This window comes from Heloderma suspectum, chromosome 4, assembly GCF_057233095.1.
Source record: "Heloderma suspectum isolate Gila_16-S chromosome 4, 16-S_ref, whole genome shotgun sequence".
Lineage (NCBI taxonomy): Eukaryota > Metazoa > Chordata > Lepidosauria > Squamata > Helodermatidae > Heloderma > Heloderma suspectum.
Window position 1 is genome coordinate 162,375,680 of NC_139461.1, and position 23,709 is coordinate 162,399,388.

A 23,709-nucleotide genomic window follows, 5' to 3' on the forward strand; every position below is an offset into this window, starting at 1 on the left:
GGTGTTAGATAAAAAGTTCTTGCTTCTGGTTGAAAGAAAGGATGCCAGACAGGCAGCAGTGCATCCAACACTATTTTATTGAACGTTTTGCAAAACGGGTGCAGAGCAGTCAGCAGTCTGGACCCCGAGCTAAGCAAGCATAAGTCTTTTTATACCCCCTCCCCTTTACAATTTTTTGTTAGCCACGTGTCAACTGACTGAGCCGTTAGCTGACTCCTTAGAGCACGACTGTGTCAACATGTTTATTTCTGATTATGCTTATGTGACTGTCTCACCAGACTTCCCCTTTTTAACAGATGTACACTGCCACTGGACATGTGTCCGGTGGGCTCATAATTATGACTAATAGCTCAAAGGTCTAGCAAAGAGCTGACAGCCAAAGAATAAGAGGACAGTCTTTTTCTAACAAAGGGGACGGCAGGGGATGAGATGGCTAGATAGCATCACGGATGCAATGAATATGAACTTGAGCACGCTCCGGGAGAGAGCGCAGGACAGGAAGGCCTGGCGTGCTGTGGTCCACGGGGTCACGAAGAGTCGGACACGACTGAACAATACATATATTGGGGGTGCGTGCTCAATTTTTTTTTACTGAGAGGGTGCGCAGTCAAAAACGTTTGGGGACCGCTGCTCTACCTTCCAGCCGCAGGATGGAGCAGCCTCCCCTGAACAAAACAACACACGAGAGAGAAAAACGCGCACAGAAGCCCCGTCTCGGACCCCTGAGGCAAACGGGAGCCCCTCGCCGTGCCCGTTTCACATCGATCCCGCGCCTCCCCATCACCCCCATCACCCCGCGGAGGCTTTCCTCGGCACAGAGCGCGGGAGCCTCCCGCGGCCGGCCGGCCGCCCTCCCGCCTTCGCTCGCTCTTCAGCGCGACGCTGCTTCTGGGCGGGCCGGCGCTGCTCGGCGCCGCGGGGCAAAGCGGGGAAAGGTGTGCTGCGCATGCGCACCCTTTCTAGCGTGGCCATTTTGACAGGCGGTGCGCAGGCAAGACGGAGGTGGCCGTGCAGGTGAGTGGGGCGCTGCATTGCGCACTCTCGGCCGGGGAGGGGTCAAGGAGCTGCCGCCGCCGCCGCTCACCTGCGCCAACTCGGGAAGGCCCTGCGTCGCGGGCTCGGGCGTCGGCAGTCCCGGGGAGGTGCTGCCGCTCCCTGCGTCCTGCCTGCAGCGCCGCGTCCCTCGGCGGACGGAGTTCCGCGCTGCCCAGTCCCGGCTCGGACATTCCAGGGCGGTCGTGCTCTTGGCCTAACCTGTTAGGCCTGCTGTGAGGGCAGATGGCGAGCGGGGAGCGCCAGGGGCCCTGCTAGTGAGAAACAGCGCCGAAGAGCCTCTCGGGCAAACGACGCCCTACCCAAGAAAGAGCTGCGCATCTGAAGGGGACCTCTTAGGGCGGAGGAGGTGGGAAGGGGTGTGTGTGTATGCGAGAACATGAGATGCGCAGGGCTTGAGCCTGGGCTCACCAGCCTTCGACTTTTGAACACGTTTTCAGTGTCAGAGTTCAGCCCGCGAGCATGGGAAATGGGAACGATGAAGAGTGCTTTGAGCATGTACAGAATGCTTCTGTCCCCCATCACTGAATGATCAGTTGATGTTCCCACACAGCGGAAAAGGTGTATGGCTTTAAAGCAATGGTGAGGTGTGGCACCTTGCATTTTAGGAAGGGAACACTCTGAAGGAAATGCTTCCATGCTATTGAAGAATAAAGGAGTACACGAAAATGGGGCTTGGGTGGTGGGGGTGCTGATCTGTGTATATCTGCAGATGTTTGGCTTGTGCTGTGTAAATTTACTTTTCTGGCAGTGGAATAAAAAGTATGGTCTACACTCACATGAAGTATTTCTGATTTCCACTGGTTTTCCATCACGTTTGCTAAATTAAATAAATGTAAGTCTAAATAGTCAATGCAAAGACTGTGTTTTCTGCAGCTGGTAATGAGTTGAAATGAGTGGAAGGATGTATCCAGGACAGGTGAAGTTTTTGTTCTTCAGTCACCCTGCCTCGTTCATGGCATTTGATGGGGAGTCCAGACGACTATCTTCCCCTTGTAACCCTCTGGTGTCTTCTCACTGCGTCTTTCATCTTTTTTCTTTCCATAAAAACCTGTTAAGGAGGACAAGACAGAATAGTGACACAATGCCTTTTGGCTGGTAGTGCTAGGAGCCAACTGTCTGAAAGTACCCTCAATGTCAAGGCAGAAACAAGCATACTGAAAACCTAAGACTCTTGCCATTATGGAATGTGCCAAGCAAGTTTGCAGTTGACCAGGACGTTGTCTGCTTTTCCAAAGACACTCAGAAGGGTAGGACAGGACACTGCAGCTGGCCCCCTAGTACTCTGAGAATCATGAAATGGCTAAAAATAACAGCATTTCAGTCAGAGAAGGTTGTTATTTGACAGCTCTGTTGTTGCTATCTGATTAAAAGCAAATCCATTTTTGCCCTGTAACAAAGGGAGGGGATGTTACTTTAAGGGTTGTTGACCACTTTTTAGCTTTCCGTGGGGATTTTAGGAGGAGAAAAAGCCTCTATCCACTGTCTTGATATGTTGACTGGTGATACAGAGAAAAAAAATTATCCTGCATTGAATTAACTCTTCTTGGTAAATAAGGTTGTTTCTACCTGCAGAAGAGGCTGTTGAAGCCAAAATGGATTCATTCACTAGACTGACCCTGAAATGGTGGTTCCCTAGTCTCTTGGCCACATTGGTCAGTAGGCTTTCCCCCTGGTCTAGGACCTGCAGTGACCTGGCATTGGTTGAAGCCAGCAGGTAAATAATATGTGCTCCTGACTGTTATGTCATCTTTTACAGCCGCATGTCCCAAGGGCCTGCTTGGTGAATTCCAATCTGTCCCTTTAATTTCCCCCATCTTTTTTACTTGGAAACAGAATTCCTCCTGGCATCTCCTCTTGGGAAATGTGGTTGAGGGCTTCTGAACAGCAGCCATCTTCACTCTGAGTTTCCTTGGTGTGTGTTTTCTTCTCTGTGTAGTCTCCCAAGCTCTCAGGAATTTTGCAGAGTGATAGAAATGGGCAGTTATTAAAACAGCAGTTTTAATTTCAGTGTCCATAAAAATAATTTGAATATGCTAGATGATGTTGGAAGCAGTTTCACTACATCTTGATGAATAGTAGTTAGTTGTGTCTTAAAATCAAAGTAACATTTGCTAGATTTTGGCATTGTGAAGGAGGCTGTTCAAAAGCACTTGGTTTGATCTTGCCATTGGAGAAGCATCTAAAGCAGGTGCACAACCTCTTTGCCCCCAGGGGCTGCATCAGGTATCTATTGGGACAGGGGCTGGTCATGTGTGTGCGCACACCCATGCACATTGACATACACCTTACAACTCACAGCTCACTCTCACGGACCACTCACTCACTCAAATCCAACTCCTGCCCGAGAGGGTTTCAGGGGCCTGGCATTTGCTTTGAACAGATAAAGCCAGCACTCTTCCCGGCAACCTCAGTTCTCAAAGCACCCAGCCATCAAGGGATCCTGGCTCCTAGCCCTGCTTCCTCCTCTAATCTACTGTCTTACTGAAGGATCCTGACATCCCACACTTTGTTACCTGGATCTTTTTCAGAAAAAAGGAAAACAAATGCTCTATGGTTCCTGACATAGAAGTCCTGTTCTTAGGCTGTCTTAAGAAGCCGGCAAGCACCTTCAGTCTTCCTAGGATGCTCCAGGAATGAGTGTTCTATGGCAGGTGTTTTTCCTTTTTCTTTCCAGAGGGCTGCCAGGCAGTGTACTTTTTGTACCCATGATCTAAAGGCAGTATTTCTCTCTGGTTCCTTTAGGACTGGAGGATCAAATTATGTCCTGGAGAGTTGTAATTTGTGCTCAGTTTTCTCTTTTGCAGTCTTTTTGCAGTGCTGCCATGGGGAACACCACCAGTGAGCGGGTGTCTGGGGAACGCCATAGCTCCAAGTCTCACCGCTCAGATGGGGCCAGCAGCACCCACCATACAAAGGATCATTCGCACAAGATCATGGTTGGCAGCACTGATGATCCCAATGTCTTCAGCACCCATGACTCCAAGGTATAGGCAGGCCTGACCCAGGGTTCTTTCAGGGCTGGTCTACCAGTTTGAGTTGGACTCTGCTTGTTGTTGTCTTTTGTGTCTTCCTAAGTATATAGGCAACAGTGCAAACATCAAGCAATATATGTTTCCGATATGCATGAGTGTCACTGTCAGCTAATAGAATTATAGTTTCCAAGGACTAGATGGGCATCATCTCCAGCATCCTGCTGCATAATAGGATCCTCCCCATATCATCCAACCCAGTACCCATACAATGTAGACCTCATTGTGTCTACAATACATAACAGGACTGTGAAGTTCTACTAGAAGGGCAAATACCGAAAATAACTATCTAGGGTTGCATCCAGTGTTAGTTCTACTTAAAGTAAATCCATTGAAATGAATGGGACTCTCATTGGACTAATATTGGATACAGCTCAAAGTGGATTAGTCTTATAAGGCCAATGTTTAGATTGCCTTTAGCAGGAAGTGCACACTTTTAGCTCTAAGAAATAAGCCCCCTGACATGTTTTGAGCAAGAAGAAAGAGCTTCTTGATTAAGAACATTAAGTTCTTGAGGCGGTGAAGCTTGAGCAAGATTTGCTGTTTTGGGGGAGGAAATGATCCCACTCTCTTGAGTAGGGCTAAAAGAATCTTGGGGCCTGTCTACATGGGGGATTTTCTCCAATGCTGCTGTGGCTTAAAGTCGTTAGGGACACATGACATTGTGGTCACTCTGTAGCCACCTCAGAGCTTACCTGTGGGGAAGCCGCATGTTTGCTGAGTACTTTTACTCTGTAGTTTTTCTTTAATTCGGCTCTCCTGTGGTTCAGCTGCTGTGTGCCCATCCCTCTGCTTTAAATTCGGTATGTTCGGGTGTTCTGGGGGGGGGGGGTGTTTCACCTGGCCATGCCCTCTGTAACCCAGTGAACTAAAGTAACTCTCCTGCCTTTCCAGCACATCAAAGTCCTAGAGCGGTCTTTCGAGCCTTCAGAATCTCCCTGCTCTTCCATTTCCCCAGTGGGAGTAACTAGCCTCAGTGATTATGCATATTTGCATTACCTCGCTTCCTCAGTGTTGTGTTAAATCGCTTCCCCAATAAAGTGTAAAGTCACTTCTCTGATGCATAAGAGCGTTATTGGAGTAGCGATCTGGTGAGAGGTCTCAGGATCATGGGAGCTTGTCATTGCGAGCAGGGAAAAAATGCCTTGAGAAGGAGAAAGGGGGTGGGTGGAAGCTATAAGTCTGTGACAGTTTGCTGGAATGGCGAGAAATTGGGGGGGGGATGCTCCCAGGGGGAGCCTTCAGATGCTGCATGGGCAAATCGGGGACTTTGGCTTCTTCAGGAAAAAGTGTGCTCATTGGGAAAAATGGGGTGGGAGCAATATCTCCACGACAATTTGCTGGAAAAGGGTGAAATTGAGATGGTGGGATGCTCTCATAGGGAACCTTCAGATGCTGTACTGGATAGTTGGGTTGTTTCTAGAGAATTTTGAATTAGTGACTCTCCGTTCATAATAATGTTGTAGCAGGGGAGAGCCTGGACATGCACCGGGAAACAAATCTCTCTCGTTGGTTGAGCAGCCCCTGCCTTTTTGATAATGTTCAATTCTACTCCCCCACCCAACCTAGAAGTATGTTCCTTTGAAGTGCTGTGATGACCTGTGCAAACCGGATTTTAAAGGTACGGTACTCTCAGCTTTTCTTGTGTTGTGTGTCCCTGATGGACCAAATCCAATTCCGTGAAAATCCGGATAATACTCCAACGTGCTTCTCATTCTGTTGTTGTGAAGATTCCCCCTCTTGGATACATGGTCACTTGTGCACTTTTGTCATATGATGAGATTTTTGTGTGTACTGGAGGACTAGGAGAAGATGCAACTCTTGTTTTCCTACTGCAGCTTCCTGAGGAAAAGGATTTTGTGTCATGGCACCATGACTTAGATGAGTCAATCAAGCCAGCCCAGCAGGCTCGTCCCACTGTCATCCGCTGGACTGACGGAGGCAAGGAGGTCTTCATCTCAGGATCCTTCAACAATTGGAGCACTAAGATCCCCCTCATTAAAAGGTGAAGAAGGGTGATGTATGACTTTAACTTGGCTGAAGCTTTCTCTCTGTGTTTGTACTGGGGAGAAAGATTTGTTCCTCCCCCATCCTATAAAGAGCAAGCACTGACTAAAACTGTGGAGCTCAAACTAAGGCTGAAATCCCTTGTAATAATTTGGAAATCATTTCAACTGAAGTGAGCCAAACACCAGAAATAGAACTTCCATAGCATCCCATGTGACCTCAAAAGTCATGTTACTTTTTTTGATGGAGTAGGTTCACAGATACAGTGGAGAATAGTCAAGCAATGAAAAATCAAGTGAAAAGCATACACGTACAGAATGGTACGCCTGCCATTTTGTATGTGCATGCTTTTCACATGATTTTTCACCGCTTGATTACTCACAACTCACCACTGAATGTGCAAACTTACTTCATCAAAAAAAACCTCAAGAATTTTTATGTGACATTGGATGCTATTGAAAGCTCTGTTTCTGATGTTTGGCTCATTCACACACTAATTAGAGGTGTGTTTATGTAGCACATTTCAAATGTTAAAAATACTTCACATACTACATCTCTGTAGTCTTTACAACAGCCTGGTAATGTAGGCCAGTATTATCCCTACATGGTAGATGGTGGCCCGAGGCAGTGGGAATAGTGGATTGCCTAAGGCCTCTAGACAGTTTGAGGTGGATTTAAACCATAGATTTCCTAGGCACCATGCTACACCAGGTCCTACCAAACTGTAGCAGCAAGTGAGGAACATTAGTTATATATTTTATTAACCAAACAAAAAATAAATAATGGCATAACTTTAAAATGGAGGGAATTGAGATAGATACAAGCTAGGTGACCATTTACTTTGGCTTAATGTTGCTGCTGTGCTTAATGTCAAAGGCTCCAAAACACTTATTACCATGTGTGTTGCAAGAGAATGCAAGTCATTTGTGCAGAAGCAGTATGTTTCTGACCTGCTCTTTCAAGTTGGTATAGTTGGTCAGAGTCCCCAAACAAAGACTTAAGTCAAAGGCTGTAATAGCAAGTCTGAAGCACAAAGGTAGCTGAAGGACAGGTGCATCTCCTTTGAATCTCCTCAACAGAAAAGCCAGAGGGAGGTATTGGTGGTTTTATTCCTAATCAATTTCAGGCCCTCCTTGTAGAGGTAATTTAGATACCTTATCAAAAGCTTATGTCATACAAAGTTTTACACAGAAGAAGGGGAATCAGTGGCAGGTGGTTTGGGTATCAATGCACATTGCAGGGATTTTGAACGTGATGAGTAGTTAAAGTGAATAAACGAGTCATGGCCCTAGCCAGGGAAGGACCATTCTCATTTTGATAAATGGGATTGCATGTTGGAATCTGAATTTGCAGTCTTGGTGCAATTAGCTAATCTTTTTCTCTATTCCCTGCGCCACCTTGATTGCCTCCTGAACTTGTTCCTTATAACTTGGTCAGGACAAATTTTCATTTCTATAATTAACCGAGGCTTGTGCTTAGTCCTTCTTTCCTCACAAATATGTATGTGTGAACCAGCACTTTTTTCTTGGTAAATATGGTTAGAATTTGAATATAAGGCCATATTTGCTAACTATGTGGCCAATTTGATTCCCCCCCACCTAGTTTCTCTGCTTCCACTGCGGTGGTAGTTGCAGCTGGAGGGCTCCTGAAGATTTGTCACTTGCTCTGTACTGTTAGTGGCATCATCCACTGTACTGTTGGTGGCGTCTGCCCCAAAACAGTTAATTTTTCTCTGTGCAAAGAAAGGCACGCAGCCGGGCCTTGCAGGAGTCAGCCCTGCAAGCCCCAGCTTAGTCAGGCAGCTCCCTCCCACACTACTCGGGTCCTGATCGGGGCAGGAGCGGCCCCGGGAGGGGCTTGGCTGGAGCTTACAGGAGCCAGCTCCTGCAAGCCCCAGCCAAGAGGTGAGGGGGAATCCCTCCATTGTCTCAGATTCCTCTCCCCAGGGGCTGGGGCTTGGGGAGGGTGCTCAACTTTCCCTGGGCCAGATTGGGCCCCAGTGTGCCAGAGGTTGCCCTCCCCTGCTCTGAACCATGTGATGCTCTATGAGCCCTTTTTAGTGTCCTCCCATTGATCCCACATGACCCCCCATTCTCGGTAGGTGGAGAGCAGGGCAAGTGGGTAGGAAAGGGTCAGAAATGGGAACTCGGGATGCAGCAGCTGGAAGGAGGAGCTCCTTGGTTCCTCCCTTTTGGGTCACTATTTAAAGCAGCTAACTAGGCCCCATTGCCACCTCAGCCTGCCAGGTCTGCATGCAAACCTGCTTGGGCACAGCAGCTCTGTCATCATGCCATCCACCAGCCCATCTAGGGTCTCTATGAGCTTATCGTACTAACCCCTCCTTCCCTACCTTTCTCCCTTGCTGTCAGCAGCCACACTCTGAGTCGGGTGTCTAGGCTAGAGCTGCTGTGGCATTAGAGGATAAATGGCAGTTGCAGTTTGGCACTTGGCTGTTTACCCCAGGGCAGTTGCTAATCTCCTCAGGTGAGCAGCAGCCTTACCCAGTCGCACTTATCTCTTCTCTGCACCTTTCTGTGAATCCTTGCACAGTGGAGCTCACTTAAATTTTGAGTAGCTTCTGGTCTATCATCTTGGGTCTTTCCAAGATGGGTATCAGGTTGCTTTCTCTCAGATCATCCCTTCCTTGTATCAGATGTTTTTTGGTGTCTACAGCTTCCTGCGTCTTCCATAGCATGCACATTTTAAGGAGCCAATGGTAGCCTCCCTCTTTCAGTTCATCAGTGGATGGTTTAATGAGCCAGCCCTGTGCACTCCAGTTTGCCGTTGCAGCTGTTCAAATTCATTCTTTCCTTTTGGGGGGTTTCTCTTGTCATTGGTGTCCAAGCTATTCTATGAAGGTACCCCTTTTCTTGCCTAGATGTATGTGGTGGGGGTGTGAGATTGTCGGGTGCTGTCTCTCACTGTGGATCACTCCCTCTTCTTTTAGCCACAATGACTTTGTTGCTATTCTGGACCTCCCTGAAGGTGAACACCAGTACAAGTTCTTTGTGGATGGCCAATGGGTGCATGATCCCTCTGAGGTAATTCCTTTTCCTCCATATGTCTCCATCTCATGTTGCCAAGAGGCCCTTCTGCTCCTCGCCCTCTTTTTAGGTGAAGGGTGTGAGAGGCCTGGGGCGAGGTGGGGTGGACCTTGCTGCTTGCCCCATTGGCTTATTCCTCTGAGCCAGGTTTCCATAGTGCAAGCTGCCATTTGTAGGTAAGCGCACTCTTTATGGCTCTTGACAGTTACAAGGGACAGGTGGGAACTCCTGGGCCTAGAAGTAGCCAAAGCTCCAGTTCCTGTGTCATCAGCAGAATGAGGTCCTTTGGTGATCACCCAGCCATTCTTCTAGCTTTTTTTTTTTTTGGAGAAATTCATTGGTTCTTTGATGCTTTGTTTTGCAGGATAAAATCCATGGCAGTTATTGGGTTTATGTAGTGTTTCCATATATGTGTGTGTCTGTGTGTTTGTTTATGTTCATTCTGACTAATTTTTTAATGTAGGGTTTTAATTGAAAGAGATTTATTATTTTACATGTTTACTTTATTAGTGAGTTGATAATCTGATTCTTGCATTGCGTATACGTTATATCTCTTAGTATTGCTAAGTTTTCATTGTTGTTTTTACTAGCTGGCTAGAAGCATCTGGGCATGGCCTTTCTTTAGGATACATGATGTTTATTTTTAATTTTGGCGGATGTGAAAAGAAGTTTGCTATTAATAAAATTGAGCTGGATTGATGAGGAGTGAGATTCCTGATGTTTTCAGGTGAGACACCGGGAGTTTAGTACCTAGAGTGTTTAAAGCTTAGCACTCAGTACTGGGAGTGTACATAGTTTATATAGGAATTTTTGAATCTACAATTTTACCTACGTATATTTCAGTAATCTTTACAACAACCCATGGTGGCCAGGTCCAAAGGAGGACAGGACTCTGCACCTTTAATGGAAGCCACACCAGCTGAAATTCCCTCTCCAAACAGCTGTTAAAGAGGCTGGAGCCCTGTTCCCTTTTGAATCTCTCCCCCGTAAACAGCTGTATAAGGTAGGCCAGTATTATTACCAATTTAGTCCTCATGTTGCAGATGGGGAGCTGAAGCTGAGAAGCTTACCTGATGTCTCACAATGAGTTCATGGCTGTGAGCTCCTAACTTCTTCCTGCACCAGCTCTCAAGGAGGAACAGCACAGGAATATGGAGCAGAGTCTGGAGCTAGAATGTAAACAGAATTAGGGTGGAAAGGCTTAAGCAGCATGTATGCATTCAGCCATTCCTTGTTCTGTGGGCTGGTCACACACAGAAGGCGTTACCAGCACAGAGCACGACCACTTCTACATGGTCCTTCTTGCATCATGGGGGACGTGACTTTGCTGTGCGTATGTGTGTTGGGAAAGGTGGAGACTTGGCATGTAAATGTGGCATGTACCCTTCTGTATTCTTTTTCAGCCCGTGGTCACCAGTCAGTTGGGGACAATTAACAATATTATTCATGTCAAGAAGTCTGACTTCGAAGTATTTGATGCTTTAAAAGTGGACTCCCTGGAAAGTTCAGAGACTTCCTGTCGAGGTGACCTCTCTTGTGCTGTTGGTGTGAATATCCAAAATGACAGTGTTTTTCTGGATCCCTTTCTCACGCTATCTTCATTTTTAATAGACCTTTCTGGCTCCCCTCCTGGAATTTATGGCCAGGAAATGTACGTGTATCGGCCAGAGGAGCGTTTCAAATCCCCACCAATCCTTCCTCCCCATCTCCTGCAGGTCATCCTTAACAAGGATACTAACATTTCAGTGAGTACCAATCCCTAAACTCTCTACAGCAAGAGCTTTAAAATGGGTGAATGGGTTTCAAAAAGCTCCAATGTTGGGAGGTTCAGCCTTACTCTAAAGCAAGAGTGAGCAACTTTGGGAGGTCTGGGAGCCATTTTTGCCCCTCTACAGGTGCTGTAAACAGGAGGAAACAAAACAAAACGGCATCCTGCTGCAGCTAGCCCAGAGGATCAAAACAAATGTGTTTGCAAGCTAATTTTCACCCTTTGGGGATTCTGTAGCAGCTACAGAGCCCCCAAAGGGTGAAAATTAGCTTGCAAATAAACTAATTTGATCCTTTTGGTGCTCTGGACACCACTGGGTTTGCCAGACGTTTTAAAAAGTTTTTTGGAAGTCCCCCTGAATTTTGTGGGGGTGGAGGCTGGACTGGGGGGCTGCAGGGGCTACATGTTGCCCACCCCTGCTCTAAAGGATGTGGTTACAGTGAGCCATGGGTTCTATTCAGCCCAGAGCATCTGAAGCAAGACAGCTCATGCCCCTTCTGTGGGGCATGCATAAGGCAATCTGCCACCTGTAGCTCAAATTTCAGACATGTGCAGGCATCCAGTGAGAGAACTAGAAGTGGCTGCCTAGGTGACACTTCCTTCTGTTTCTTTCAGTGTGACCCAGCCCTCTTGCCTGAGCCAAACCATGTGATGCTGAACCATCTCTATGCACTCTCAATTAAGGTAAGGCGCAGGCTAGGCAGCATGCATTGGTTTGCAGGAGGAAACAGGCCTCTTCCTGTTTCTCCTCCTTGGAACTTGAAGCTACCTGATTGAACACCCCCATCTCTCCTCTCCCATTCCTGCTATACTCTGCACCATCTTGCTAATTCCGTGTTATACTTCCTCTTCCCTGATAATGGAGGGAACTGCCTCCTTGTCTGATCCAGGCTTGTGGTGTTTAATTACCTCAGTAGGAGGGAGGTGCTCAGAAAAAGCATGAGCTGTTCAATCTTTTGAGGGAAGCTGAAATGGGAAGACACTCCTAGTGCCTGAGGCTAATTTCATTCTCTCTGTTTTGTGGGCTGTTCTTTGTACCATGAACACCATGGCACTCCTCTTTCCAATATCCCACTTTATTCCAGTCTTTCTCATTAAGGGCAAGAGCTGCACTGATTGTGTTTTGATTCTGTCAGTGTCTTAGTTTGGAAATAATTTGGGAGGAAAGATGAAAAGGCAAATGTGAAAGATCTTATTAACATAAATGTTGAGCTCAAGTCCCTTCAATGTCTTACCCTCCTTCCATAGTAGCTCCTCCTGCTCAGAATTGTTCTCCATCATGTGCCCTCTGCAAGTAGTAACCTATCCTCTCTTGTGACCATGGTAATGCTCCTCTCTCCTCCTGCAGGATGGTGTCATGGTGCTCAGTGCTACCCATCGCTACAAGAAGAAATACGTTACTACTCTCCTCTACAAACCCATTTGAGTCAAGTCCTCATCACTGTGGAGACAGAGAGATGGCTGACTTGTCTGCATGTGCCAGTAGGACGGGTAGATAGCTTCAAGACTCTTCTGTCAGAGGCAGAAGCTCTGTATACTGCCAGCCCACCTTGGTTTTACAAGCTTCTCTGATGACTATTTCTGACATAGAGCTTGCACCCCTTAGTTGCACAAAACTAGTTGTACCACGTTTGGGGGTGCATTATCTCTTCTACACTGCAAACTGTGGGAAAAATGCCTCCCTTTGGGGGAAAGTTAAGGAACAAGGAAGCTTGAGTTCCTATTCTTGTTGGCCTATCCTGTGCACCCTTTTGCAGTCCTCTCCCTGCCCAAGAGCTTTCCGGGAGTAACAAAGCATAAAGGCAAGACAGGCACTTCCTTGTTTCATCCAGCCCTGGGAGCATCCCTGCTTCATGCCTTCATGTTATGGTTGTTGCTTTTGTTTTCACATGATGCCTACACCTGGGCACTTTACAATTAGGGCAGGGGGCGGTGGGAGCCCAGGGGGTGAGTAGTCATGTCGTGTCTGGCATATGTTTTCGGCACCTGCTGAGTAGTCATGTCGTGTCTGGCGTATGGCTACATGGGACCTTTGGAGTCCGGGGTGGTATGCCGCTCAGTGCCAACTGCGGTGGAGCATCAGCAAGCTTTTGCCTTCACGCACTGTTTGTGAGCTTCCTAGACGCATCTGGTTGCCCAGTGTGGGAAGCAGGGTGCTGGACTAGATGGGCCTCCGCTCTCATGCAGCAGGTCTGCCCTTGTGTTTTGAATACCTACCGCTGGAGGCCCATGCATGCATACCCAGTATTGTGGGAGCAACTTCAGTGCGATGCCACCCCACATGCTAGGGGGTGTTTTCCTGTGTCGTTGCTTTAGTGTGTACCTCTGCACAGTGCATCTGCACCATTCAGAAGCAGCCTTTGCACTGTGGTGCACAAATGTGAAGGGCACCTTGAGTCATTCTCACTCCTGTGAGGAATGTTTCTGCTCCCAGAGAACAGTACCAGCTGTGGTCTGCAGATATATGCAAACCAATCTACCACTGTGCAGGAGGAAGTAGCAACAGTGCTAACTCTAGGAACACGGAACTACCTTGCTGAATCACGCTCCATCTGGGTGCTTCTGGGAAGCTGATAAGGAGCACAGGCTAGTGCCAACTTTTCTCTGTGGTTTGTCCTTGGTCAGTCAAAACCCTGCTCCCTGCTGATCAAAGATACGCTGTCTCTCAACATGGATGTTCTGTTTTAAGCTGTCATGGCTAATAATGACTTCATACCCATGTCTGTGAAGGGTAGATCTGCTCATGCAATCCACTCCCCTCCCTTTTCAGTATTTGACTGTGTCACTGACCTCTGCCTGCTACTCCCTCTGATCCACTCATGACTAAGCCTAGGCCTTTTTCCCCTATAAGAAACATTTCCATGAATGAAATGGGTGCAAGCCATATCTCAACACCCATGAGAGGTGTTCGATTGAGTCTTGAGGTCTGTACCACTGCAGGAAGGAGGCTTGTCCATGTTCACAGGACACTAAGCCTTGGGATGGGAAGGGCTGCCCTGCCTCTGCTTCAGCCTTTTGATGAGGGCTGGTGGCACAGGGCTTCTTTGAGGCTTTTTCTCTTCTCCCCTCACCCCAGCCCCAAATCCCAGTTTTCTTTCCTTCGTGGCCAGTGGGAAGGTCCTGCATTGGGAACGGTGGATTCTGGGCTTCTGCTGCCTTGTTCTTAAATTGCCTGCAGTAGGTGCTGAACTTGCCTTGGGCTGGGTTTCTGCCAGGTTCTGTCTCCACAATGGGGTACAGGGGAAGGAGCATCTTACACAGTTACGCTGAGCCTTTTACTGACACCTCTGGGCAGAACAGTCACATCAAACCCTGAGAGCTGCCTGTAACTCATCTCAAAGGCTCCGTCAGGATTGCTCTCGCTGACTGCACGTTCTTGTATTGACTGGAGCTGCTGTACTGTGCATAGTTTGCGTGACCATTATTAGCCTGGTGTAGGGATGCTGGATAAATTCAAGATGGACTAAAATGAGCTCAGATTTCTAAGAATCCGTCCTGCGGGATCTGCTGTGGAGCAACCCCTTCAGGCTGCGTGGAGTCCGTGGACTTTTGGAAGTTTTTTTTTGCTTTCCTGAAATTTACAAATATTTGTAGGAAAATGCACATGTTTCTGCTGAGGAAACGTTGAATGGAATGTGGGAAAATATGCTAAGCGTAACGTAAGGTAAACTATATAAATTCTTACGAAACTTCTTTCGTAATTATTTGTGTATTTTTCCATATGACGGAAATTTTTTCGCATCCGTCTGTGACCGGATGACAGAATAAAAGGCACCTGACAATCTGCAAAACACAGGCGGAGTGGATTTACCCAGTCTGTCCATCCCTAGCCTAGCTTCAGCTGGAGTACAGCGCCACAAGGAGGCAGCCGACTTCCCTCAATGGAGATGGAGTTCAACCCTGGAACTGTCTCTCTCCCACTCAGGGGCCCAGTTGCCTTAGTGGCATGATGAAGATATGCTTCTGCTAGAGTGACAGGCTCTTCCTGTACGTTTTTAGCCCTCTCAGCTGCTGTAAAGCCTGGCTTTACAGGCTGCTCAACTGGGCAGTCAAAGACATTATCAGTACCTGGCGTGGCCTGTAGATAGCCAAGGGGCCCTGTTCTAGCCACATTAGCCTCTGGGGCATCTTGAAGCCCACACCTTGGCAATGTATGCGTTTAAGAGGAAAGTTTGAGTATGACAAAAGCCTTTGAGTCACCTGGAATTTATCTGACAGCCAGTATATCGGGTGCTTTAAGGAAAACTTTCCTCCAGTTCTAAAGGGGCATGTAATCAATGAAGCCTAGGTCAGCACTAAGTCACTAAGATTGTACTGTGAAAAGAGCTTTAAGTGCAGAAACAGGATGGGAAGAGCTGCAGTGGGCTGAGGTGAGCCTAGAAGTTGGCCAATTCAGGTAGCCGCCCAGGAGGATTAAGGTTATAGAGGCAGAGGCTGGGCATGTCTATACTTTAGGAACCAGTGCAGAAATAGAAGGGGTCTGTGCATGGCGAGAAGGCTCTTGTGTGGTTTCCACGATGACGGTAGCTGGCGAAAGAAGTGGGAATTTTGTGGCTGTTTTGCTATTTTCATGGCATCCACAGGCACAATTTCTCCTTGCCTAGTCTCTGGCTTCATGCTCATGTAGCCAAAAGCATTTGGCATCAAACAGCTGCTGATGGGAAGAAGTGGAGGAAACAGATGACTCTGGATCATACTCTTTCTGCTCCAGCCTGCCTTGCTAGCTCCCATCTGAGTCCTACCGCAGGTGCAACTGTAACTAGTTTCAGCAAATTGCTTTCTGTCAGGAAGGGTTTCAGGAGCAGAGACTTCTGCTCTTGTGGCACTTCGGTACTCTATCCAGTATGGTAATAAAGGAGAGATGGCAGCAGCATCTGCATAGGCCTGCGTGTAGTGGGCGGAGGAGAGCGTTTTATACACAGCGTAATTCTTTTCCTCATGCATCTGGCAGAAGCTGGCCTTGTCCTGGTGGAGCACAGGGAGATGCAGGCAGAACCTTGCACTGATAATGTGTTACGAGTATGTGCATTTGGGAATTGATCCCTTGAGTTTTTTATGCTTGCTGGTATTTTATGCTTGCTGGTATTCGGGTGTTCTTGTTCAAGGAGGATTGTCAGGCAAGCCCTGCTGAGGAGGGAGCTGATTTCCCAGCTCCCATCACAGCCCAGTGAAAGACCCAGGGTGCTTCCAGACAGAGGCCTCTTAGCACTACCCGTCAAGAGACCTGGGGCAGCTATTCTGTCATTTGCTTCCTAACAGATATTCTGCGATATAAAAAAGATAGAAGCAGCAGTGGAAGAACATGGGAGGGCTGTGAGAGGAAGACTAATTCATCTAGACCCCTCCCACACACACACATACACATTCTGTGAATGAGGAAGGGTGGTGATGTGGCCGAAGGCTTGCCAGGAAGCTCCTATCCCTAGCTGGCGATAACTTGGATGGTTTTCTCCAGAGCCTGCATGGCCACCCTCTCCCAGCAGGGGAGAGTTCATTTTGAATTCATTGTGTTCAGAAAGTGCTGAAGATTTTTTATTGGAAATGTGAAAAATAAAAATATATGACCAGTTATTAAATGAAAAATAGGCTTTGTTCCAGGTGGCTTATGCATTTGACTTAGTGAGGACAGTGTCTTTGTGAGGACAATGCTTCTGGTCAGCTCTTGTGGTGGAAGGGTGTGACTGAACATGATGAACATGAAAAACAGAATTTGGTGTCATCAACACACTGATGACGCCTCACTCGAAATCCCGGGATAACCTCTCAGAGGTTTCATATAAAAGGGATGGGATGGAGCCCACAGCATTAGCACCATGGCCAAGGCCCCCTGCACCACCTCCTGGCATCAGCCATCAAGATAATAGAACCACTGCAGTGTAGCGTGTTCCCAGTCACAATCCAGCCAGCCCATCTGGAAGGACGTCATGGTTGATGGTATCAAAAGTTTAGACATGCAGGAGAATTGACAGGGTCTCCCCCTGTCCTCCCAGCATGGGAGGATGACCAAGGCAGTTTCTGTGCCAAAACCAGGCCTAGAGCCCAATTGAAATTGATCTGGATAACTCTGCTCATCCAGAACTTCCTGGAAAAGCACTGCAACCAGTTGCAACTATTACAAGCTTCTGAGGAATTACAATCTTTTGAGGAATTCAGGAATTTGTGTGAGCCTGTCTTACACTGAGAGGAAGAACTGCTAATAAAATTTGTGGGACAGTTCCCAGCACATGTGCGTGCACACGCTGTAGTCAGATTTTTAAAAAACACTTTTATTGGGAATTCAGATCATAGAAGGAAACAATGCTTAATTTCTTTCAACAAATCTAAGCCAAGCCCCCTCTCCCCTCTTTCTAAGCCCATCACATTCCTCTTTACAGCATATAGGATTGATAAGGCTACAAGGAGGGCCTTTCGAACTTCACAAGTCCTTGCAGTTGCATTATATATAAACTGGCTATTACCTTCTAGATGTCCACCCCTCCCCCTAAGCAATGACATGAAATCCTGCAGGGGAGCAGTTCTGAAAACAACCTGTGTGCTGGGGTGAGGGGAATGCCTACTTTAGAGGCAACTTCAAAAGATAGCAATGAGTAGCTGAAGAGTCCAATGACTGAGCCCAAGGGAGCCATGCTGGCCCTGCTCCCCAGTAATCCAGCACAATCACATTTGCAAAGACTTTATGTCAAGGCCAACGTCTCTGGACCAAGGAAAGTATAGCCTTAATAAGTACATGGTACACCCTGAACTATATTGATAACAGCATAAGTAGCCATGCAGGAGAATGCTAGAACTGACTGAGCCCCAACTAAACATCTAGACTCAGTCAGACCAGGGCAGTTTTGGAGTCCACTCAGGATGCTATTTTTAGAACAACAAGAAACATGTAAAGCCGTCATCTAGTCTATTTCTAATATTGCACTAATGGCTGGAGCATTTTCAGACAAATTCCAGCCTGGTGTCTGGCAGCAGAGTTATTCCAGAGCATATATGGAAGTTGTTGAGAAAGCAGCTTTGTGCTGTACCCCTGATTCCATAGGGATTTTACACTAAAGCAGCAGGAGTTTATAGGCAAGATGGTGGCTAGGTTCTAGAACAAATTGTGGTTAGTTTCCAGGACAAATTCTGAAAGCCAGAATTTGATGGGCAATGAAAAATTGGATGTGCTAAGCAGAGAATTTCTGATGCCTGGCTTAGGTGGGAGTGGGGATCCATACTTTGCTCTGGTTTTCTTCCTCCTCTTCTTATCTCTGTGCACTTGGATTTCTCCATGGCTCATACAAGAACATGGTCACATGATGGAAGAGATGAGTGTAGGCTCTTTGGACATCCCCTATGGAGACAATGCACAAAGTAGAGGTGTTAAGACTCTCCAACCCCACCCCCCAGCTCACCCTAGTCAATGAGAGGCTGTTAGGGCTAAAGTGACATAAGAATATTAATCTTATTTAACCAAGGGCAGTATCCAATACAACTGCTGCAGCTCAGGACCTACCACTAATGCAACAGGAACTAGTGCTTCTGAAAGCAACCTGGAATGAGATGGGTCACCAGAGCTCCCTTCTGTGTGCTCCACTGACCTGCCCCATTCCAGAAACAAATGTTTCTGCTCTTTCGAGTTGCAAGAGGAAACATTAGGACATGTATTTCAAGGATTTAAAGGCCATGAAAATTAAAAAAATTAGAAGAGATTAGCCATGGGTAGAACTCATTTTTATAGTCTAAGTCAATCTAAGTGTAAAAAAGAAAGCAGTGCTATCCCTTGGATCCAGAAAGTAGTAATACATTTGGTGACTCGTTTGATGCTTGTGAAAGAAAAATGTAACATGGAGAGTAATTTTGTAGATCCAACATCCAGTATTGAAATGTTCAGGATGCCAGAGGGAAGAACACCACACCTCACATTTCAGAAAGAGAAAGATTTAATGGTCAACTTGTTTTCATAGAGATTTAACATGGATGAATTGGCCATATTGAATAAGGGATGAATGTTTGTGCCAACCCCTAAGTTTAATGCCTTCCATACTAGAATTGACTTTTTAGAGTTATTTCAATTGTTAAAACTAAAAGAAATGTTTAACGAATTGCCTGATCACAAGTCAGAGGGCTTTAGAGTAAAGTCTGACTTTGTCCCAGTAACTCAAATCCCTAGCATCGACACCTTTGAAAGGGTGACGTTAAGAGACATCACTAGATTAGAGCAGGACTTTAGGGGGTGGTTGTCATTACAACTGTAGTTTAATAGAAAAGTTAGTCTTAGAACAACTTGGAAATAATTCTAGCATGGCGATTTAAAAAAAACTCAAAGGTAGAGCCATAGCCATTCTAAACTCAGATAATTACGTCAGAGAACTTTATAGATGACCAACTGATGGGTCTTTTGTTATAGACACATCAGTCACGAAGAGGGTTTTCTTCCCCCAGGGAGACCCATTGTGTTAAGGTCTGGCTCTGTTTTGCAGCCTTTAGTTCAGCATTTGGATTCTTTTCTTTGAGACTTTGTAAAACAGAGCCCTAGGACACTAAACATTTTATTAAAGCACTAGATTTTTTTTCCAGTTGAGGATAATTCATGTCTGATAACAATGGGTTTCAATTCTCTGTACACTTCCGTCCCTCTTGAAGAAGCCAAACAGATGCAATATTTTTTAGAACAGAGTTGACACTGATCCTCCCACACATTTTTTTAGACATTTTGGATGCTATATTGAAGAATTATTTTAGGTTCAAAGATCAGTTCTATTTTCAGACCAAAGGGGAATCCTGTGGTGCCTAGTATACCAAATTTGTACACAGCATACTTAGAAGGGATGGTAATTTTGAATCAGACAAATCTGTGTAGACATGTTGTATTATGAGAGATATATTGATGACATCTATATAGTCAGGGTTGTATAGTAGATGATTTCATAAAATGGATGAATATAGTAGATCCCAACATTACATTTACTCCCCATAAGGATTTACAAGAAATATACTTCTTGGATGTGCTGACCTACAAAATGGGGGGGGGGGGGTAAACCCATGTGAAAAAGAGCCAGTGTGGTGTGGTGGCTAGAATGTTGGGCTGGGAGTCAGGAGAACCAGTTCTAGTCCCCACTCAGCTATGAAAGCTCACTGGGTGACTTTGGGCCAGTCACAGACTCTCAGCCCAACCCACCTCACAGGATTGTTGTTGTGAGGATAAAATGGAGGAGGAGGAGGAATATGTATGCCACCTTGGGTTCCTTAAGGAGGAAAAAAGGCAGGATACAAATGTAATAAATAAATAAATAAATAAATAATTTAAACCTTTGGATAGGAACACGATGCTACACCAAAAGTTATCACCCTTCAATTTTAAGAAATAATCTGCTCTTTCCACAATTTTTGCAATAAATTTTTGCAATTTATAGTTGCAATTTTGCAATTGCAGCTATAACTGTATCAGTGCAGAAGTGTACAATCTCATTAGAGATCATATGGTCACCTATTAAATTACGGGATTATCCTCAGAATGTGATTGATGAAGCTGATGGGTACCAAAAATATGAGCTTTTACAGGACCCAGAATAATAAATTATTTTGGTTCTTGGAGTACAATAAAAATACGTTTTCTTCAATTAAACACAGTGTTAAAACATTGGATTTGATTAAAGATCTCTCAGGATGGCCTCAATGTCTCAGTGGCTTTTGATACCGTCGACCATAGTATCCTCCTGGACTGCATAGGGGACGCCGTATTACGGTGGTTCCGGTCCTTCCTCTCTGGCAGGTACCAGAGGTTAGCACTGGGGGAGGAGACTTCAGGCCCTTGGCTGCTTACTTGTGGGGTGCCACAGGGCTCTGTTCTCTCCCTGATGTTATTTAACATCTATGTGAAGCCGCTGGGAACTATCCGGAGGTTTGGGGTGCAGTGTCACCAATATGCGGATGACATGCAACTCTACCTCTCATTTAAATCCTCACCAGGGGTGGTTGTAGAAACCCTGTCCAAGCGTCTAGAGTCTGTGAGTGGCTGGCTGGGAAGGAATAAGCTGAAACTGAACCCTAACAAAACCGAAGTACTTTTTGTGAGAGACAAGGGGAGGTTGGGGGATGGAGACCTGATGTTGAATGCAGTGTGGCTGCCCCTGAAGGATCAGGTCCGCAGTCTGGGGGTCATTTTAGACTCCCAGCTGTCCATGGAGGCTCAGGTGTCGGTCGTGAGCTGGGCGGCGCTGCACCAACTCCATCTGATATGGCAGCTGCGCCCCTACCTCCCTAACCATCTGCTTCCATCAGTAGTTCATGCCCTGGTCTCCTCTCACCAAGACTACTGTAATGTGCTGTGAAGGTAGGCCTGACTAGGCCTTGTAAGTAGTTTGGTTCAGGCAAGGTGCCTGATGGGACTGAGTGAGTTTGTGTGTGTGTGTGACCATGAGAAGCGAACTGTAACTTGCTCATAAGCAAGACATTCCTATCCACCAAAGTAACTCATCCCTAAAGATAAGAAAGTCACTGTGCTGATAAGACAGTTGCTGAGTATGAATTGGTTTCTGAGCATGCATAGTGTATTTTCTTTGTTCTCCAACTTTCAGCCTGAATAAATGCATTGTTTCTTTTATTTGGGGAGACACAGTTTTGTCGGTGTCTCCCATGGCCATGATGTGCTTTAATAAATTTCTTACTGTTCGACCTAACCTGCCTTGGATATTTCCTTGACAGTGCTCTATGTGGGGTTACCCTTGAAGACGGTTCGGAAGTCGCAGCTGGTGCAGAACACGGCAGCCCGCCTGATTAAAGGCTGCCGTCAGCAAGACCACATCACTCCAGTGCCGAAGGAGTTGCACTGTTTACCAGTTGTTTTCCGGGCCCAATTCTAGGTGTTGGCATTGTCCTTTAAAACCATATATGGTTCCGGCCCAGTCTATCTCAAGAAGCGCCTCCAACAACAGCCAGGACAGTTAGGCTTGTGAGGACTAGGGAGAGGGCCTTTTCTGTGGTGGCCCCCACTCTGTGGAATTCCCTCCCTAGGGGTGGGTTAGGGTTTTTGAGAGCAATTTTGTTTTGCTCAGTTGATTATGTAAATGTGATGTATTTTGTGTTGTCATTTGTATTGTACGCTGCCTAGAGCGGCTGGGTAGCCAGCAAGATGGGCAGCTAATAAATCTAATAAATAAATCCACTTATTATAGGATATTGTAGATCTTTCAACATCAAGGTCAAAGTGGTGCATTTAGATATGGTTCATGACAGAATCAGGCCTTCCATCACACAGGGCCATTTCAAATTGGTTCATGCTCCTGTTGTGCTCAGTCTCTACAGTGGAAGCGATCTGTCAATCCCCATGAGGGGAAGTCTTGTGTGATAAGATTTCATCACTTGTTAATCTAGTCATGTCATTTATGTGATCTGTTGTCCCTGTCCACTGATATATGTAAGACAAACAAGCAGAGCTCTCAAGTCGTGAATCAGTGAACATGAAAGCAAGCTAAGAACTGTGTGTTTGAGGCTTTGTTAACATCACATTTCATGGAATATAATCATTCGCTGGAGGAATTGAGATTTATAGCAAATTAACAAGTACACATATTGTATAAAGAATAGAATCCTCATTTATTATTGTGTCAGTGGGGGAGGTGTTTGGGATTTTTTCCTTGAAATCTGTAGCTCCTAACGGGCTTAATGAAAAATTTGGCATCAACATTTGTGTAAATAAACCTCTCTTTCCACATACAAATAGTGTTGCTTTAAGACTGATTACCAGGTTGGTAGAAAGGAATAGGGATGTACGAAAGTCACTTACCTTTGCGGAGCTTGGATTCGCTGTGGTGGGGAGGCGCTCCGTTCCTCCCCCCGGAATCCTCCCTGGGCTGGCTCCGCGGAGTGCAGAGGGCCGTCCGCAGCCAGAGTTCCGGCCGCGGACAGGCTGCTGCGGACACAAATGGCGGTCGCCATAGTGGCCGCCATTTGCGTCCTGCGAAGCTGCCATGGTAGGCTACATAAGTATTTACGTAGCCTATCACAGCAAGCCAAAAAAACTAACAACAGCATACGCAAATGGCGGCGGCTACGGTGGCTGCCATTTGCGTTCCCTATTTTTAGCCATTTTAGCCTACGTAAATATTTACGTAGGCTATTACGGTGAAAAACAAGGGGAACGCAAATAGTGTAGTGGGCGCTATTTGCGTTCTTTTTTTCCCCCCGTTTTAGCCTACGTAAATACGTAGGCTAAAACGGCTAAAAATAGGAAACGCAAATGGCAGCCGCCGTAGCCGCCGCCATTTGCGTACGCTGGTGGGTTTTTTTGATAATAGGCTATGTAAATACTTTACGCAAAAATACTTTAAAATATTAAAAACTCGCAGGGCGGTCGCCATTCGCAAGTCAGCGCGGATGGCAGCAGGTAAGTGCTCAGTTTCGCGCACCTTTTGTAGGCTGGGGGGGGCGGGGGCTTCGTTCCACCACGGATTTCGGGGGGCTGAATGCACTGGCATTCGGCCTCACCGAGATCTGTGGTGGAATTCTCTGACATCCCTAGAAAGGAAGCTGATATAAATCAGAGTACTATGGGAGTTGAGTACATTTTGCCCATGGGCATTGCAAAGGAGTCGCAGAACATTTCGACCAGCTGGAGTTTGTGAAAACTATTTTTGCACTTTGTGGTAAACTTTCTATATTTTGTATAAATTATTTTGTGAATTACTGAAATATGGAATGAGATCCTAAATATTTTTTTCAAAGGTTGGTTTATAAGGATTTCATTTTACCACTAGAAGAATGGAGAGATGCAGCCCAGCAACAACTCATTTGAAGAGGACTAGAAAAGATTTTCTCCCAAGGACTTAAC

The 23,709-nt window shown here is 46.3% G+C and overlaps 2 protein-coding genes across 15 annotated transcripts in view; one reads left to right on the forward strand and one right to left on the reverse strand.

The window, feature by feature from the left end:
• Positions 1 to 931: 931 nt before the first annotated feature.
• Positions 932 to 22,596, forward strand: PRKAB2 (protein kinase AMP-activated non-catalytic subunit beta 2). 7 transcript variants are annotated; one of them, XR_014790348.1, is made up of 9 exons: positions 932 to 1,014; positions 3,861 to 4,040; positions 5,924 to 6,090; positions 9,040 to 9,133; positions 10,540 to 10,660; positions 10,748 to 10,881; positions 11,520 to 11,588; positions 12,253 to 12,395; positions 21,585 to 22,596. XR_014790348.1 is itself a non-coding variant. In XM_084850998.1 (8 exons), the coding sequence occupies exons 2-8, from the start codon at positions 3,879 to 3,881 to the stop codon at positions 12,328 to 12,330; spliced, it is 825 nt and encodes a 274-aa protein (XP_084707124.1). In that variant the 5' UTR covers positions 932 to 1,014; positions 3,861 to 3,878; the 3' UTR covers positions 12,331 to 17,157. The 7 variants fall into 7 exon arrangements, 4 of the variants coding, with proteins under 4 accessions (XP_084707124.1, XP_084707125.1, XP_084707123.1 ...); XM_084850998.1 differs by lacking the exon at positions 21,585 to 22,596 and having other exon boundaries at positions 12,253 to 17,157; XM_084850999.1 differs by lacking the exon at positions 21,585 to 22,596 and having other exon boundaries at positions 3,872 to 4,040; positions 12,253 to 17,157.
• The window catches only part of LOC146347634 (myomegalin), a 44,033-nt gene continuing 37,959 nt past the window's right edge, over positions 17,636 to 23,709 (reverse strand). For all 8 annotated transcript variants that reach the window (XM_084850994.1, XM_084850992.1, XM_084850988.1 and 5 more), the window contains one exon: positions 17,636 to 18,231. In XM_084850994.1, the coding sequence (XP_084707120.1) occupies positions 18,143 to 18,231 (89 nt within the window). In that variant the 3' untranslated portion in view covers positions 17,636 to 18,142. The remainder of the gene's footprint in view (positions 18,232 to 23,709) is intronic.